The 19,121-nt window shown below is 36.4% G+C and overlaps 1 protein-coding gene across 2 annotated transcripts in view; it reads right to left on the bottom strand.

The window, feature by feature from the left end:
- Window positions 1–876: 876 nt before the first annotated feature.
- AGO2 (argonaute RISC catalytic component 2) overlaps window positions 877–19,121 on the bottom strand; it is a 111,506-nt gene continuing 93,261 nt past the window's right edge. For both annotated transcript variants that reach the window (XM_048841749.2, XM_075124916.1), the window contains exons 17-19: window positions 15,920–16,021; window positions 13,683–13,882; window positions 877–13,098 (exon numbers count right to left, since the gene is read on the bottom strand). In XM_048841749.2, coding sequence (XP_048697706.1) covers window positions 12,990–13,098; window positions 13,683–13,882; window positions 15,920–16,021 — 411 coding nt within the window. In that variant the 3' untranslated portion in view covers window positions 877–12,989. The remainder of the gene's footprint in view (window positions 13,099–13,682; window positions 13,883–15,919; window positions 16,022–19,121) is intronic.

Genomic DNA, 19,121 nt, shown 5'->3' with positions numbered 1-19,121 from the left:
TGCAGCATATTCAGGCTTTTTTTTTTCTTGAGGTACCTATATAAATCTTACCTTCTGCCCAAAGTACTACTGTTTTGTTAAAAAACTGAAGTCTTTATCATGAGCCAATTGCAGGGCATACATTATTACTGAGAAAGTGCAACAATGCTGATAATTTATATGCAGCATATTAAAGGATGATTACGCTTCATAAAATATAGCTTAAGTGTAGACCTGACGGAGCAATTTTATAAAAACATTTAACAGAGGCATTTTCCCATTGTTTGAGTCTCTCTGCAGCAAAAAGCCTTAGGAAACAGTTATGAAGTCCTGCCACTAAGGAATGTTGGTACTCTTACAACTTCCACATAGAACTTTTTTTTTTCCCCCCAATATTAAAACTAAATACAATTTACAGTAAAGATTCCCACTCTGTATTGGTTACTGGTATTAAAGTTTAATTCTTCAAACTTCAAAAATGATCGTATCACAACTTAAAATTTCTCCAAAAAGGATTTTTCTCAAGTAAAAAAAGTTTACTAATAGAAAAAATGTGTACATAATTGTAAACTGTTAAGATACAAAACTGCGCGGAAAACTCACTTTGACATTTTATTCCCTTACCTATCATACACACACACACACACACCCCCTTTCATTTTCTATATATATTCACACACAGATATACACACACAGAATCTTGTGCACAGTATGTACATACATATATAGATGGAGATGGATGCATAGAAGAGAGTTTGGGATGTATATATTTTGAAAAACATCAAGTTATTGGATTTTTATTTCTGTTCACATTACAAGAATTCTGCTGTGACACTGTACATTTTATGATTTGATACACTGAAAAATATATTTTCACTTTTTAAAAACTCTTTTCCATTTTTTTTTTAATTTGCTGTTAAAATTATTTAATTTGCTATTTTTAGTTAGGAGTCTGATGTTTGATTGTTATGCATTGGGACTCAACACAAAAAGGCACAAAGAATAAAATCCAAATATTTGTTGTTTCTAAACAATAAACCACAAAGATTTGGTTTGCAGAGTACTGCCTCTTAAGAGGTTTGTCATCACTTAATGTTTGGTCACTTTTTACCCAATCTCATCGACAATTTGAGTAAATAGCACCCAACTGTTTAAATGAGGTAGATCCAAATTGTAAAGAAAGCTGGGTCCCCAACACTTTTTTTTGCCTCTAATTAAAAATGTTGTAAGGATTAAATGTCAGTCATAAGAAGTAAAAATGATGGCATGCTCTGAAGAAACCACAGAACTTGAGAGCAGGTTTATAAACATAAATTTAAATATTGAATAATAATCCTCTTTCCGACATAAATAAATTTCAAATTGGGAAAAAAGATTATGGTCATATGAATCTTAGAAACAAAAAAGCCAAGATTTTAGGATACTTGCTTTCTGTATACTGCCATAGAAATGCACAATAACCCAGTTTCTGTAGCGCAACAGTGACAGCCAGTGCCTTGAAAGGTCAGTCACGGTATATATCAATCACTATAAGATTCCCTTTATTTCTCAGGTGAGAAACCTTTTTCTTTTTTACCATCTCCTTTACAGAACAACCTATCCTGTTAAATTAATGTTTTTGCATACTCGGACAATCAACGAATTTAACAACTTGTTAAGGCTTAAAGTGGCATCACCACATAGCATCATGCAAGCATTTAATTAAGTATTCAAGATACATACAGTGTATTTAAACTAAACAATATCTACATGAAGCCTCAATTTATATATGAATGTGTAGAATGAAGTTTACATCAGTGTTGTAAATGGAAATTATACAATGCATCTAATGTGTATAAATACGTTTTTACAAGAAGTGCCAATTTTAACAAAACAGCACCAGATGGTTTATATATATTGCAAGCACAAGACTTCTTCACACAGATGCAATACACAGGTATAAACTGGTTAATATACATTTAGTACCGCTTGAAACGAGGCCCTTAACTGCTCAACTTCTTAAAAAAATAGTAAACTTTAAATGGTCATAAAAACATTTTGATTCAAAATGTCAATTTTTTTTTATAATCAAGAAATAAAAAGGGAGCATGTACAATCAAACTTTTGAGTTCTTTTTTGGTTCTTTTTCAGTTATTTTACAAAAATAAGAAAAAACGGTTTAAAATTAAGGGTTAAAACCCTCAGTAGGTGTCAGTTAAATCTGAAGTGTACCAAAGGTAGGAAATATCTGGATTTAAACAATACATTCTCTTTTCCATACCACCTCCCTCATGATCAGTTAACCACTTTGTTGCACAGAAATTTGCAACTGGTCTCAGTTTGTGAACTTGACTTACTGTAAATTCTAAAGGCCAAATATTCTGCTTGTGTCAACTGATAAAACTCCACTGAAGTCAATAGAGCTGTGTCTATTTGCCCCAGCAGAAAATTTGTTCCTAAATCTCTTATATGGAGGCAGCCCCTTCTTTTAACCAAAAAACAAACCAACAAAAAAAAAGTATATTTGGATCAGAATAAGATAGCAATTTGTCCAATATGAATGGTAACATTTTTCAGAACAGAACACAGGAGAAAGTTGCCAGCTATAGTGCTTCATTATAACTAGTTTACATTTTAACAATAAAGGCCCTGATTTAGTAAAGGAAAAATATTTATTACAGATTCTTTTTAAAATGAGTTAAATATTTTCTTGCCTGTATAAGTGTACACTATCTTCCCTACAACAACTAGTTTAAAACATGGAATCAGTATCTAAAAAAGCAAAAATCAAACATACATAAACTATTTGAAGTTGCCCAAGTTCTATCACACAAAAAGAAATGCAGAAGTTGGGCTAATTTAACTGAATCTGATTTTAATAGAGGCATTCCTGGGGTTAAACATTCCTGACAAGACAATGTATGTTAGTTGGATCTATCAAAAGACTTAAGTTCGTCAGGTGGTTTAGCGACATGTTATTTTACTTTATTGCAAATAAAAACAAAATAATAAAATATACCAAAAGGGGAAAAAAAAAAAAAAAGCCCAATCTTTCAATGTACATGAGTAGTCCTAAATAGTTTAATGATTGTTTGAATGTAAATATGGGGTCTCAAAAATAGGGCCAATGTTTGCTTAAAAAAAAACCCAACAAAGTATTAAGGGCTTGACCCTGTGACAACTGAAGTAAATGTGAATATTGTCAACTTCAGTGGGAGCTGGACACGTTAAGAATATCTTTATTGTGTGGTATATTCTCACACTAGGGGCTTCATCCTGCCATTTTTGCACACCCCAAAACTCCCACTAAGTAAATGGGAATTTTGGGTGCACAAGAAGTGTAGGAACAGACCCTTTGTAGTTAGACCTACTCACAAGTTATTAAGCTACTATAAGCCAGAATGAATGGAGAAGACGACATGGCAGCCTTAAAAAAAATAAAAATAAAATAAAATAAAAAAAGTCCCAGACCAATGATATTCAGACATGACCAGCATTAATGTGCAATTTTACACACAGCTGCAAGATTTAGGGACAGTGTGGGTGCCAGGCCAAAGTACTGTATAATATTTCAACTTTTAACTTTGGGAGAGGAAAAGTTGGTAGGCACAGAACGAACCAAGTCCAAGTAAACATTACATACACTTTTTGAGTGGCAGCATAGCCTAATGGAACAGATATGGGCCTGGGAACCAGGATCTCCTAAGTTCCTAATCTTACTCTGTGCCTCAAATCCTTCCTCTGTGTACCGAGCTGGGCTTTTGGGATGTTTAAGTAGTTAAAGCTTCAAAGCTCTCAGAAAAAATAAAGTGTGAGGTAAGTATATATTTAAAAAACAAACAAACGTAATGTCCTGATCGTCATGTTGATCAAGTGTGCAACTTATACTGATGACTTGGCCCCAAGTGTTTCAGCAGGGTTTAAGGAAAAGAAACAAGTTGGAGCCTAGTACAACAGAGTGCATGCAAGGAATGGGGAAAACTGTGGTAAGGAAAATCAAATGTTTTTAAACAAACAGACTTTCTTTTAAAATGTAAGCGTACAAAGAATGCCACTTTGTTTTAATATGTCTAATTTAATTAGGCAAAACAAAAATTTAAAATACCTTTTTTAAAAAAAATTAAATATAGCCATTCAATTTAAGGTCCATCAATACAATAAGCGGTCCAATTAAAGAGTAATCCCTCCTTTGAAGATATTAAGATGTATCCTGGGAACAGATATTAACAAAAGTCTGCATCTTGTGTCATGGATCCATTTTTTGGGGGAGGGGGGTGGTAGGATTCTTGTATCCTTATAAATCTTCAAGTCCAGTTCTCCCCAAATCCCTATACTTAAGCCAGTGCCCATGCCAATGACCTTGCAATAGCAGCCATCCCAAGCCAATCAGAATAGTCTTTGGCAGTCTGGGAGGAAGCCAGATGGATAAAATTCTGACATTCTTGTGGAGTTGCCTGCCAAGCCTCCCCTTCTTGTGAAATTCATAGGGTCGATAACTCAGTAATCTGTGCCAGCAGGAGCAGTTTGAATGTTGATTTTTGCTTCCAGACTGATTTATTGCCCACCTACCCCAAGAGCTGTGTTGCTTTTGGGTTGGCACCTTGTAGCTGGTCAATAGAAGCCACAAAGAGAACCTAAAGGGAGCAATGTTAATTCTCATTTGAATAAAGGCAGGATAAGCAGTGCTCTGGAGAACAATCTCCACAGCCAGTCTCCGCACCTATCGTCCTTGGTGAATGGGGCAGATAATGCAATAGAGGTTGCATACGCTCTCTCATACAGATCAGTCTGTAAAAGGCTCCCTCTTTCCACAGATTCCCAGGAGGATCTGGGCGCGGGTTTGGGAACGACAGCCAATTATCCAAAAGGTAACACATAATGCTATTGTTGTGTTATGCTTAATAAATCTACACGGTGGAACACTCAGAGGCACTTCTTCTAGAACCAGTATGGCATAGAGATGGCACAAAAATCCGTAACACCAGATGTAGTGAACTGTCTTCTAAAAAGTAGCTATTGTACATGGGGCCAAATCCTGTGCTCCACACCCACTGGGCATTTTGCCTGAGTAAGGGCAGAGTAAAAACTGAGCAGTCTCAAGGATTCTGCCCATGAATAGCTGCTACTTGGTAAGCCTTCTTTTTGGGATGTGAATCTATGAGCAGTCAGTCAGTCTATAATTTACTAGACCATTTTTAATTTGTAGACAAATTTGTTAATTATAGGAACATCAATGAGTCTAGCTCTCCCATTCATACACATAATTTACACTAGTGTCCATGGGTGCCATGCCCAAGCATTTCAGTGAGAAGAAACAGCAAAAAAAAAAAAAATTATTACTTCTCACTCACCAACCTCTGTGGCTTAAAGAACCAAATGATTTTTAAGCATTAAATTTAGAAAATTCCTATAATACCGAGCTAATGTACTGTGCATAAGTTGATAAAATTTCTGACAACAAAGTGGTTAAATACAAAATAAGGAAGCTTGTCTGGATTCATTGTAAACAAAATATGATGTATTAACAGAGTTTTCTACAGTTCAGTTTCAGATCATTCAAAGCACCTTTTGTGTATGTGCACTTATTTTAAGATCGGAGGTGTGGCCAAGGCCTTGCACGTTATTGAGAGAACATATTCACAATACAAACATATTCAAGACATTTTCTGTGTTTAAAATTTATATCCTTATCACTTGGAATATAGTATCTTCAAGGTTACAATCTCAAAATTACCTAAAAGGTATTTTAAAAAAATATTCTAATACATAATTTTTGTCTCAGCTTCAAAATATGTTTCAAGCACCTTCAAATGTCACCTTCAATTAAAACATGATATATTTTTCAGCAAATCATAGAGCTAACACATGAAAACAATTTTTGCTGGAAACAGCAGCGTGAAAACTACTACAAGAGCAGACTATTTTAAGGTGGTATCCCTATTAACAAAAGTAAACATGAATGAAAATGAACATGCCAGACTTGTGAAATCAGTTGCCTCACTATTTCCAAAACTTTGACAGACAGCATTCCATTAACACCATCCCAACCTGCCCTACATAAAAATAATAAGTGGCAAGCAGATATCAAGAATCACAGTATGGCACATAAGTTCTCAAGCCAGAAGAAAACAATTCAGCTCATTTGGGAATATTCTGGCTGTTTACAACAAACGACAGTTGCATTTCAAAAGCAAATATTAATCTGTGGAACAGTATAGGAGGTAGCTTTTAACTGCACCTGGTTGCGAACTAAAAAATGATAGGAAATCACCTTCTGTAGTGATTTGGCCAAGCCATTACATTTACTTTAACATTTCAGACAAAGAAACATGGGGGAAAAACAGCTGAAGAACTTTAAATGTTATATCATGGATTACACTTTACACCATTAAACACAAACTTTTGGATTAAAAATGACTCACTTTGAGACTTTCCAAGGTGCTATACACTACAGCCATTAAGCCTTAGAGCTGAGAGGAGGATTTACCAACGTACTGTGTATAAAACAGTAGCAGTGCTGTAGTTTTGGTCTCTCCAGCCTCTAAGAGGCAAACAATCAATTAATGCAAATCACTAGACTGGTGGCTTTCTAATGTGGGTGACCAAGAAGGCAACTTGGTAGCCCTGTTTCCTAAGTCACAGCTCTAAAAAATACTATGGGGAACAATTCTGCATCAGCAGAGGAATAGCCTAGATGCTACATTAGGCTTTTCCATCTCTAATTTCTATGATTCTATTAACACTGCCTCACAGACTAGTCCTTTAGAATCTGATGCCAGAATCAAGTGCTGGAAGGAGCTATGGTTATTAGCACAGATATTAGCGCTATTAATTATCTACCAGTGATATTAAAGAGAGGCATTTAAATGCTTTACAATCTGAATTTTGGTAACTTCAAAATGTTTTTACATTTTGTGCAGTGTGGTGCAGAAAATATGGGTTGAAGGGAGACGGTTAGGGAAGAATTGCTATGTAAATAAAGACGAAAAAACCTGACTCCATATTACACAAACCAAATGAGAAACTGTACCCTTTATGGATGTATCTACCACATGCAAAATGAGAGTGTAATAAAATTAAAAAAAAATATACAGCTCATATCTTAATACTGTAAAGTGGGCAGTATCTCTAAAAATGCAAGTACAACAATGAATGGTATGTAGAACATTTCAATGTTTTGCTATTCATACTACTATTTACAGTATTTTCAACCAGCTACAGCAGATGCAAAAAAGTCTGTTACAGTAAAAGGGAAGTTTTCAAAAAATCAGTGCAATTATTTTCTGTTTAAATTGAAATTTTCCTTAGAAAAGATTGTAGGTATGCATTTAGAAGCAAGTTACTAAATAGAATATAAAAATCAAAAATATACTGTCCTGTGTTAGAAACTGAGAAAGTCACACTGGGTCCAACAACCACAGTGACGATTAAAGCAAAGGAGATGTTACTTTTGGAGAAATTTTCAAAATAGAAAAAACAATTAAGAAGACTATTTATAATCTGATTACAACTGGCTTTGAGTGTGAAAACCTGGAGAGAGAACTTATTTACATTCCTTTTCTCATGTGTAAGAAATCTCATACATTATAAAAAGTCTTATGGCTTATCTATGCCACCAGAAGTGTTCTCTGGATTTCATCAAATGCACCAACATTTCCATCTACATCCCCCAGTAAAGGTCCCAATTCTGCATTTATAATTTGTGCAGAACTGATGGACTTTAGTGTGAGCTTTGCATGAGTAAAAGCTGCAGGACTGGCTTATTCTAGTCTTAAAACGTCAGCATTCTTAGTCAGAAAGAAGGTAATCCATTAAACACGCACTGTAACCTACAGCATCTAACTGAAATTTTCAAGACAAAAAGGCAGATTCTAATGAAGGGCCTTTTCCTGCTCGCACGCTCATTGCGGTCAATGAGATGTTTGCTAATGACTTACTGTGAGAAGAATCGGGTCTCCAATAATGTGTGGTACACATTTAACTCGAGGAATTTACTGCTGCAATCCATAAGTGCAAAAGAAAATCTGAGTTATCCAGCAAAGTGCAATGCACTTGTGATTACAATTTGATCCTGAGTGCACATACAAACCAGACAAAATTTGGATAAAATTTTCAAAAAAACCGGAATGATGTCAGAGCTTAAGTTACATTTTCAAAAATGATGTAGGCACTTTGGAGCCTAACTGACTAGGTTCCTGATGTTTAAAGATATTTAGATGTTGTTGTGCTCAGCACACAATGCCTAAATACCTTTAAAAATATGGGTTTCAGTGCCATTTTCAAAAGTGATTTAAATCTTTTTGAAAATTTCACCTTTAATCTTAATAATAAAAAAGTGATTTACTAAAATATATAATTTTTTATCAAGTCTTGTTTGATAATTGTTTGTTAAAATTACTCACTTAAATCTACACAAAGGCCACAACATTTACTGAAATAAGTTAATCAAACGTAAAAACTAAACATATGTTAGACAAATTTTGGGTTAAATAATTGTGAAAGATATGTTTGAGAGTACAAGAAAGAGGGGAATGGGGTCAAGAACACCTACCACACACTTACACAATGGAAATTTCTTTCAGCATAATTACCTGTAAAATTTGCAAGCAGACTCTAGCAGATTATCACACAACACCTCCTTGTGACTTGGGCAATTGACAAAAGCCACCTGAAGGTTTTTCTCATGACAGTTCTAGAAATATGCAAGTCAATATGAAAAGATTTTGGAAAATAGATTACCAACTATTCCAATGACCTATGCAATAGTCAATAAAATATTTAATTACAGGCGTGAAAGTATTTTAGTCTGAATCAAGTCAAAACTATGCATACTAATGCGAACTGACAAATATGCACCTACACATGGGCTAGGGCAAAGCAGGAGGGGAAGGGAAGGTGCAAGGACTGCAAGGGCTACCTCAAACAGTTAACCCAAAGAGGGCAGAGGGGAGAACACAGAAGCATAACTCCATCCCTCACCAGCAACTGCTAACGGAGCACAACCTCTTAAAGGGTGATTCAACAGTTTTTCCAGGTGCTCCAGAAGGCTTTGTGACTCTGAGCAATCCCATTGGGTCAGTGTAACCCTCCATCAGCCCAAACACCAGAAGTACCTAAAAAGGCACAACAGAGCCCAATAGTAGTTTTGTATTTAACTTTTTTAAAAAATGGCTTCCATTGAATATTTTATCTTTGCTGGTTTTGTTTTGCACCTTTGAATAGCAGCATTTCTATTAGCCTCTGAAGTCTCTCTATATTTCAGTAGTGTTAATATTTAGTACAAATAAGGCAGGAAATTCAAAGTTATAGCGGACACTTAACTCATAATTGTTTAACCCTTCATCTTCCAGCACACACACACACCCCCACAATGTAAAGCCTCACATACCTATTTCTAACATGTCCATCACTTATCAGCCTTTTTCATAAGGATCATTTTTATATAAATATAATGCTAATAAAGGATCTGAGATTGACAGTTGTAGAGCCTGGATCCCGTTTTTCCACAAAATGGTACATTGTGAACGCACAATTGTTCCACATTGTTCAATCCTGACCTGGTTTTGCTAACAAGAAGGCCAATTTGCACCAATCATGAGACCAAGATACTGCAATTGGTGCAAATGTAGCTCAGAGCAGAACCACTGTAACAGAAGAGGGTCTGCTTCATGGTTCTCTAGCAACTGGAGTTAGATATCTTTTTGCACAGGCCAATGAATTGCAGATAGTAAGTACTTTTGGTTAGTGCTGACCTGAGTTGAATTTGAACCAGTGACTTAATGGTTAAAACTATCAGCCTTACGTATGAATTCAATAGCATCTGTGGGCATGTGTCACAATCCTAAACTTCGTATACACGATATTTTGCAACCACTTTTCCTTAGTTCTTAGAGAGAATATTTTGTGGGTAAATTTATACACGTTTACCCGAGATATTGCTGTCCTTGCAGGCTGGAGTAAACTGAAAAGGATAAAGGTGTATTGTTTATTTGATTGGAGCTGTTTTGGTCTATGCATGTTGTTTATATTAATCTTTACAAAAAGCAGTTATTATGCACACAGAGTGCCTACTTTTCAAAGTGCATTGCCCATTAAAAAACTTTTCCTAAAAATATTTAAATCAATTAAATTATATGATGGACTAATTCACTGTATATTTCATTAGGAAAAAATCAAAGCCATTTTAAAAATTAGAGTACTCTAGCTAATATATATATCTACAAACTGTAAACTCCCCAGTCCCACCATACTGACAATCATTCCTCAGGGGTTTGCATCCTTCATTACGTTTGAGGGAACTACACACAATTCCCATTCGTGCTAACAGGACATAGGGGCAACAGACACTTTGGTGGAGTGTCTGCAGAGCCCCCACAGCAATCCTCTGCACCCATGCCTTTTGGATATCTTGGCTGCATGTTAGGGGTCTTTGGAGTGGGGGCTTCTGGATCTTTGCACAGAGCCAGTAGACCGGAACTCCCACATTGGAGAAGCACCTGGTATTCTAGCCCATAGACTAGAACAAAAGCCACAGGAGGAGGCACCATAGCCCTTTGATCTACCTTGAATTCAGGATGTGGGATTGAGGTGGATCCTTGCTGTATCTGGTTGCCCATATAAAGTAATTTACTCCAGGTTTGTGCAGCAGAGAAAGAGGAGAAGAAGATGAATATCATCCTGAGCACCTAACCATAACAAATAGCAAGAACCACCAATGGAATTTTAAAAATGGCTGACTAATTATTTTAACTTCTTAAAGAATAACTCATACAATTGTCTGATAATGTGCCAAAATTAAAGCCAGCAATGAATTTCTACACTGCTCAAAATACTGCAGAGAAAAGTGCAACACACTCATCATAGAAAAGCTACTGCAAATCAGCTAAATTTGTTTTAGTGGTGGCTTTTATAACCTGCTTAGTAATTACAAAGGGCTGAATTCTATTTTCAGTTACCAGTGTAATCAGGAGTAACTGTATTTACACAACTATAACTGACAACAGATTCTGGCCCACTGATTTCAACAGCAAGACAGGAATAATAAACTAGCATGACGTACATATGACTGACTCATCCATTAACAGAATTTACTTTGTTGCTTCAGCCAAACACCACAAGCAACAGCATGCTGTGCGACAAGGTGCAGACCTGAACTTGTACACAAAATTATGCACCTAAACCTTTAGGCAGCAAAGATGGGCATTTTCTGGCTTACTCAACAGCAAACAGTTCTAGTCTATACAAAATATGGCACTGACACTAATTCTGGATGAGGCTGTTTGCCTACCTTGATGGCTAGAGGTAAATATGCTTGTCGGGGGAAGGGAAAGAGAGAACGCGCGCTGAATGAAACAAAGGAAGAGAATGCAACTTTAAAAAAATCTCCATGCTTAATATGTACTTGATTTAGCATACGAGAACATTAAACAAAATCAAGTCAGCATAAACAACTTTTGTTTCCCCCCCCCCCATCCTCTTCTAAAATTGTTTATGGTGTCACAATTAGTGCAATGGTTTATACATGTATTATGATGTATATGAACCCAGTGTGCAAACTAACAGAAGCATATATGTCTAATAATTATCAGTTTCAATTAATGCTTCTCCTAAGAGAATGGCAAAAATCTCACTCATACTATTGACCTTATGTATAACAAAGAGTTTCATTTTCTTCCACAAGTAAACTTCAAAAGTTTCCTAAGAGTTATTTTTACTGCATAGATTCTATTAAATTTGGCTAGCTAAACTATAAAGAGTGAACCATTCTCCTCAATTTGAACTGCTGCTTCACCAATAATCAACAAATAAATAAAGTAGAATTGTTTTGTGCTTGAATGGATGGAGAATGTTGGTCTCACGGTGTCTCTCTCTGAATGCACAGGTGAAACCTGCCATGTTGTATGCATGCTGAAAAAGTCTTTCCAGAAATTACAAGCTATACAATACACACTGTATGCATCTCTGACCTCTGTCATATCCAACTCAATTGCATATTCCTGCATTTGAATAATAATGTCTCCATGATACGGTTTTAATGTCTAAAATCCAAAGCTTTCTTGATATGTTAACAGAAATATGATGAGCACTCTTTAGTAAATAAAATAAATAATAGCAACTAGTCTATCACATTAATACTGTGAAACATATAAAATTTACAAAAATTCAAACATAACAGTGAAGGATTGTACTGTATTTATCACCACAGACCCGTATTCTTTTAGAAACTTTGGAAAGTAAGTGTCAGAGTCCTATAGGACAAATTCTATGATTAGCTGTCAGTATGATTTTAAAAAAAGTTTAAAAAAATTTAAATGGCACATTTTCTTTTTGCCAATCTCACTGGACTTATTAAAGGTTCAGATACAAGTTAATTTTTTTCTGAAATTATTTCATAAGTCTATGAAAAAAATCTTTAAATGCAGCACAATAAAAGACATTCAAGAACAAATTTCAGAAAATACATTTGCTCTTAGACATACAGAATGATCCTGTAAGACAGTGGAGGACCAGAATTATTATCTTTTTGCACTTTGAAAATAAAACTTTTGTAAATGCATACAGAATGATCAAGGCTTCATAAATACTGAAGTAGTGCTTTTCCTTTTCTTTCTTTGTTTTAAAAGCAAGCTCACAGCATCTGAGCCCATCAAATTTGACGTGAATAAGGTATTTCCAAATTATTAACACACAAATAAATTGAATAGCAAACTACATGAAAAAGTTTTGTTTTGTTTTTAGCCCTGAGATCACAGCTTTTGATTTAACTACAAAATATGGGTTTGTTTTCTGACAAGCAGCTTAGAGATTTTGGCAAACCACATTTCCAACAACTGTGGGGTTTTGTACGGGTCTGCAGTTCATAATCAAGTCTGAAATTCCGGACGGAAGGCTTTCTTGCAAATGGAAAAACTAATAAAATAAAGATGCATCACTCATTGCTGGCTGTCACTGTAGCGTGGGCAACTGTTGGTCTAAGTGCAGCTGGTCTCACGTGAATCCAACTCTACTAAATCGCTAAACATTAAAACATGTCAAGCAAAGTACATGGTACGTAACGTGTCCTGATGAACTTGAACTGCTTTAGCAAGTGCTTGATGATCTCTGCCATTACTTTGACCAGAAGTGTGGCTTCCTTCAGCACTAAGACATGGAAAAGAAAAGAGAAGTCCTATTTAATCTACCTCTCCTAAAATACATTTTATTTTCAAATAAAGCAACTCTTCTGAACATCGCCTCGTCCTCTAAGCACCACAGATGGATCATTTGAGGAGCAAAATTGACTAGCAACTTGAAAAGGGGAATACAGTTTTGCTTTCCCTGATGGAGGTAAGGTGCTGCTGTTCAGAGCCACTGAGTAAGAGGACCAATGTAAGGACCACTTTTGCAGCATTCCAGAGTTTAGGGTCAAAGAGAATCCACCACCAAAGGGGTACAAGATTCCTTCATTCCAGAAGTTAACAACCCTTAAAGCATATTTTAATTTTTGAAAGTACATACAGGTAACACTAAAAAAGGGGAAAAAAAAGGAAAAAAGAAGCAGCATCTTCCTTCTATCTCACAGAGTTTTATTATAAACCTTATTCTTCTTCTTCAGATGCTGTTATTCAGCAGAAACCAAATTTACCCATGAACTGCTCAGAGAGAATGCCACAGAACCCAGATTTAAAAAGCCGCATACCTTCTTCCTGTTAAATTTTGTAGCACCTCATAACACTGTAACTCACCTATCATGTTCTTTATCCACCAGATGATACCTGGCTCTGAAGGCAACCAGGTGTGCATAGTATGCTGGTGCGGGGATTGAGACGGAACGAGTACAGCGTACATATGTATGACACAGCTGGTAGGTAAGAATTTGCAGTTCATCTGACGAGAAACGATTGTCATCCCAGAGGACATGGTAATGAGAAGGTCTGCTTGTTCCCTAAGGGCAGATCACAGAAGTCATTAAAAAGGCTTTTCAGAAGTTCTCCGTTTCCACATCTAGTAGAAAAAGAAAATGAAAACACTATATTTTAAGTATGTTACCTCTACTAAACCACATGCTATCAATCAAACTTGATTCTCTTACCCAACATCGTCCTGCTGGATGGACAGAGGACTATGCCCCACAGTCCAAGTTCTGGGGGGCAGGTTCAAAATATAAATTAAGGACACTTAGGGGACTAAGCTATCCCTCCTGACATGTTTCATTTAGGTGTTATTCCCTTTAATGGAACATAAATCTGATGTATTTGCGTATGCATGCCCACCTGATAATGATAACAGTAATATGAAGTGTGAACTCTGTTCTGTCACACGCTGAACACATGCATTTTTTGACAGGTGTAGAGAATGTGTGAAAGGTTGGCATGTGGCTGTTTGCATCTCCAACATTCACTGTGTGTTGCCACTCTCCCTTAAACGAAGGTTCTGGAGCACAGTAGTACCTATTTAATATCTTGCATTGGAAGAATCGCAAGGATAAAGAACTTGAAGGATCTTTCACATTAAGCCAGATATCCCTCCAGGTTTCTCTTGTGATAGGAAGGCTAAATTCTTTTCCCCATTTTCTTTGAGAATGACATTGAGAGGGTAATGCAAAGCATTAAGCCACCTATAAATAATTCCTACCAAGTGACTTTTGTTTCCATATTTCTTAATACGTTGTTCTAGAGGTGAGAGAGTTGAAAAAGACCAATTGTCGCCTATCCTGCATGAAACCTTGAGCATAGCTGCTGAAAGAAAGAACTGTGAGACAGTGGTAGCCGATATTTGTTACACACGTAATTAAAAGAAGCCAGTCTATTATTCTGTATTATATCATTAATTTTTGTTAATCCTTTTTCTATGCAAATTGTCTTAAGCATGGAGTTAACCTGTGCCTCAGGATCAAGGCAATCTCACTGTGGCATGAGAAGACAATTAGTAAAATTGCATACTGTAATCATCTTAACGTTTTGGAGGATGCCCCATGCAGATACAAAGACTGGATTTTTCTTAAGTGCATGGGTAGCTCTTAAGGTATTTAAAAGGAAAGAGGGAACCAAATGGCATAGCTAAGCTTTTTTCAATTTCAAACCAGGCCGGTGTATATACAGAACTACTGGACAGGAACCACCTTACAATAGGATGCATTTGGAATGCTAGATAATAGAGATACAAATCTGGCAACCCCCTACCTCCCATTGCCCAGGATTTTTAAAGTATCTTGTGTGACAAGCAAGGCTGTTTTTATCCCACATAAATTGCATGATAAGCCTATCTATTCAAGCAAGGAGCAACAGAGAGATCTTGAAAGGCAACAGGCTAATGATACAAGTCATTCTTCGGCAGATATTCATTCAGTCACCCACTACCTTGACTTAACTCCACTTCTGTGAGAGCTGTTGTACTTGGGCAACAGGGTTCCAGCTGTCAGTGCCCCACAATGCCTCACACAGTGGGGTCAGTGGAAGTGCTCCTGGTGAGGATGTGAACTACCGACAGAGTCTAGTGTGGAGATGAAACACCACTGTGATGGCTGGACGTCGACTTAAGTAAACCTAATTTTGTAATGTAGACATGCCCCTAGTTTGTATGTGCACGCGCGTGTGTGTAAGTAAGAGGATCTACAAAACTGTGGTTTGATAAAAAAAAAATCACTGTCTGCTACATCTTGCAAGTGAATTCAACGCAAGAGAAATTTTTTCCCTTAAAATGTTTATTTGTACAGGTGTAAAAGTGAGATGCTTTTCAGACAAATAAGAGAACAAGGTACCTGCCCCCCAAAATTAACAATCTAAACAGATAACAAAACGTATAAAGCACAATAAGTGCATGACCTTTGAAATATAATATATGCCTTACTGGTCCCATTGAATTTAGGGGTGGGCGTGGTTTGTTTTTTTGAGCTAATTTATTAAGATTCTTCAGAGAAATGGAAAGGCATAATAGATAGCACCGACAGTGAAAGGACATGATTAACACAATAAAAGCATACCTGAATACCAGCATGACTACAAAGGTAAAAGTCAAACTCTGATGGATGGGTGATTTTTGTGTCCACTGTAGTACCTGCTGGAATGTTTCCACTTTTTCCAACCTATGTAAACAAAATAAATCATAAAATACCATAAGGTATATGACAGTTTACTTAATTTTTTCCCTTCCGTTGGACAATAAAAAGTATATTCAAGGAAACAAACACCAGAACTATAATATATACAAGAATCCCAAAATATAAGTTTAAAAAAAAAAAAAAAAAACACAAACCCAAAAACCCCCAAAACCCCAAACACTAGGGACTAGAAAAAGTGAATTTATTCAACCAGGAATCCTGAAGTGGGGCTGCAGCAATTCAGATACACCAGTAAAAAACAGGAGTTACTCATTCCTTTCTTTGATCAGTCAAACTTCAATACTAATTGATAAAATTTAGAGAAAATTTCCTGCCACTGGCTGATCACCTCCCATTCTCATTTTAACATTCCAAGAGGGATTATTCCACTGTTGCCTCTCTTGATGGAGCCTGAAGAAGAGAGAAAAGGAGTACTTGTGGCACCTTAGAGACTAACAAATTTATTTGAGCATAAGCTTTTGTGAGCTAAGTGAGCTGTAGCTCACAAAAGCTTATGCTCAAATAAATCTGTTAGTCTCTAAGGTGCCACAAGTCCTCCTTTTCTTTTTGCAGATACAGACTAACACGGCTGCTACTCTGAAACTTGAAGGAGAGAGGAAGATTGGAGGCAGGCCCCTTCCCTAAACTCAAGGTGTAATATTCAGATTCGTATGCAAACAACCCTTAATTTTTTGTCAATTCCTTAACTGGGATTGTGTCATCTATAAAGAAGTACACATATATATTAGTTCTAGGAGTCATTAATCTGAACCCACTACAGACTTCAAAGCAATGTAGTTCCAATAATACATAAAAAGAGGCTGATATTAAGACATAGAGAGGACTGATTTGGAGGCCTGAGTATGGGTTTAGGAGCCAGGAAGTCCTAATTTCTAATACTGACTCCCTCTGTGACCTTGGGGAAATTTTGTTCTAATTTCTTCACTCTGAAAAGGACAACACAAGTTCTTACACAGAAATGAACTTTTATACGTATCTAATAGGGGTATAGACAGGGTTAGATAAGATTTATAAAATATTTTGAAGAGAAGAGATATTAACATGAACGCTGTGACGCTTTGAGTACGTGTAAATGAAATTCCAGGTCTGTCATGTATAGACTTAAAAGAGGTGTCATTTCTCTGATGACAGTGGACTACAAAGGGAAATTTAGCTTATTACATGCAGACAACTACTTTGCTCTAGAAGCTCTATTTCGGCCTCCAAGCAATTTAAAGAAAAACACTAAGAAGTGATGAAAATAGCCATATTTAGGTTTTAAGCTAACACAAAGCTTGAAGGTAAGCTGCAAAGGTATTTTGAGCGTAGGGACTTTGGCTACATCTATACTACCACTTATGTTGGTATAACTTATGTCGCTCATGGGCGTGAAAAAACACCCCCCCCAGCTACATAAATTACACTGACAGCGCTATTTTGGCAGCAAAGCTTCTCCCGTTGATGTAGCTACGGATGCTCGTTGGAGGTGGATTAGTTATGTCGATGGGAGAGGTATTTCCTGTTGGCATTGAGGGGCTACACTAGAGATTTTACAGTGGCGCAGCTGCATGGGTACAGCTGCACTGCTATAAGCTCTCTAGTACAGACATAACCTTTACAAAGATGTGTAGACACATGGTTAATGGACACTTACCGCTGCAGTTTAATTTTTTTTCAAAAACCTCACACTTTTTTTTTTTTAAATAAAAACAGAAATGAAGGTTTCCTTCTGAAGAAAAAGCCTGAGTGAGAGCCACTACCATCCCTCTGTGCCAAAACATGCACGTGAACAACAGGGAGATCAGGAGAGGGAAAAGAACCATAGCCAATGCCAGCACAACTAGAAACTAGGGCTATCGATTAATTGCAGTTAACTCAAAAATTTAACTGCGATTAAAAAAAATGAACTGTGATTAATTGCAGTGTTAAACAACGGAATACCAACTGAAATTTATTAACTACTTTTGGATGACAGGTTTCAGAGTAGCAGCCGTGCATTCATCCGATGAAGTGAGCTGTAGCTCACGAAAGCTTATGCTCAAATAAATTGGTTAGTCTCTAAGGTGCCACAAGTACTCCCTTTCTTTTTGGATGTTTTCCTACATTTTCAAATATATTGATTTCTATTACAACATAGAATACAAAGTGTACAGTGCTTACTTTATATTATTTTTGATTGCAAATATTTGCACTGTAAAAATGATAAACAAAAGAAATAATATTTTTCAATTCACTTCATAAAAGTATTGTGGTGCAATCTTTTTATTGTGAAAGTGTAACTTACAAATGTAGATTTTTTTTGTTACATAACTGCACTCAAAAACTAAACAATGTAAAACTTTAGCGTTTACAAGTCCACTCAGTCCTACTTCTTGTTCAGCCAATTGCTAAGACAAACAAGTTTGCTTACATTTATGGGAGATACTGCTAACTGCTTCTTATTTACAATATCACCTGAAAGTGAGAACAGGTGTTCGCATGGCACTTTTGTAGCTAGCGTTGCACGGTATTTACGTGCCAGCTATGCAAAACATTCGTATGCCCCTTCATACTTCAGGACATGCTTCCATGCTGATGATGCTTGTTAAAAAAAATGCGTTAATTAAATTTGTGACTGAACTCCTTGGGGGAGAATTGTATGGCTCCTGTTCTGTTTTACCCACATTCTGCCATGTATTTCATGTTTTAACAATCTCTGATGACGACCCAGAACATGTTCGTTTTAAGAACATTTTCACAGCAGATTTGACAAAACTCAAATAAGGTACCAATGTCAGATTTCTAAGGATAGATACAGCACTCGATCCAAGGTTTAAGAATCTGAAGTGCCTTCCAAAATCTCAGAAAGATGAGATGTGGAGAATGCTTTCAGATGTCTTAGAAGAGCAACACCGATGCGGAAACTACAGAACCTGAACCACCAAAAAAGAAAATCAACCTTCTGCTGGTGGGATCTGACTCAGATGATGAAAATAAACATGCATCGGTCCGCTCTGCTTTTGATCATTATTGAGCAGAACCTGTCAGCAGCATGGACATATCTTCTGGAATGGTGGTTGAAACATGAAGAGACATATGACTCTGA

Source organism: Caretta caretta, chromosome 2 (genome assembly GCF_965140235.1).
Source record: "Caretta caretta isolate rCarCar2 chromosome 2, rCarCar1.hap1, whole genome shotgun sequence".
Taxonomy (NCBI): domain Eukaryota; kingdom Metazoa; phylum Chordata; order Testudines; family Cheloniidae; genus Caretta; species Caretta caretta.
Note: the sequence above shows the minus strand (reverse complement) of the source record. Positions and strands in the feature narration are given on the sequence as shown.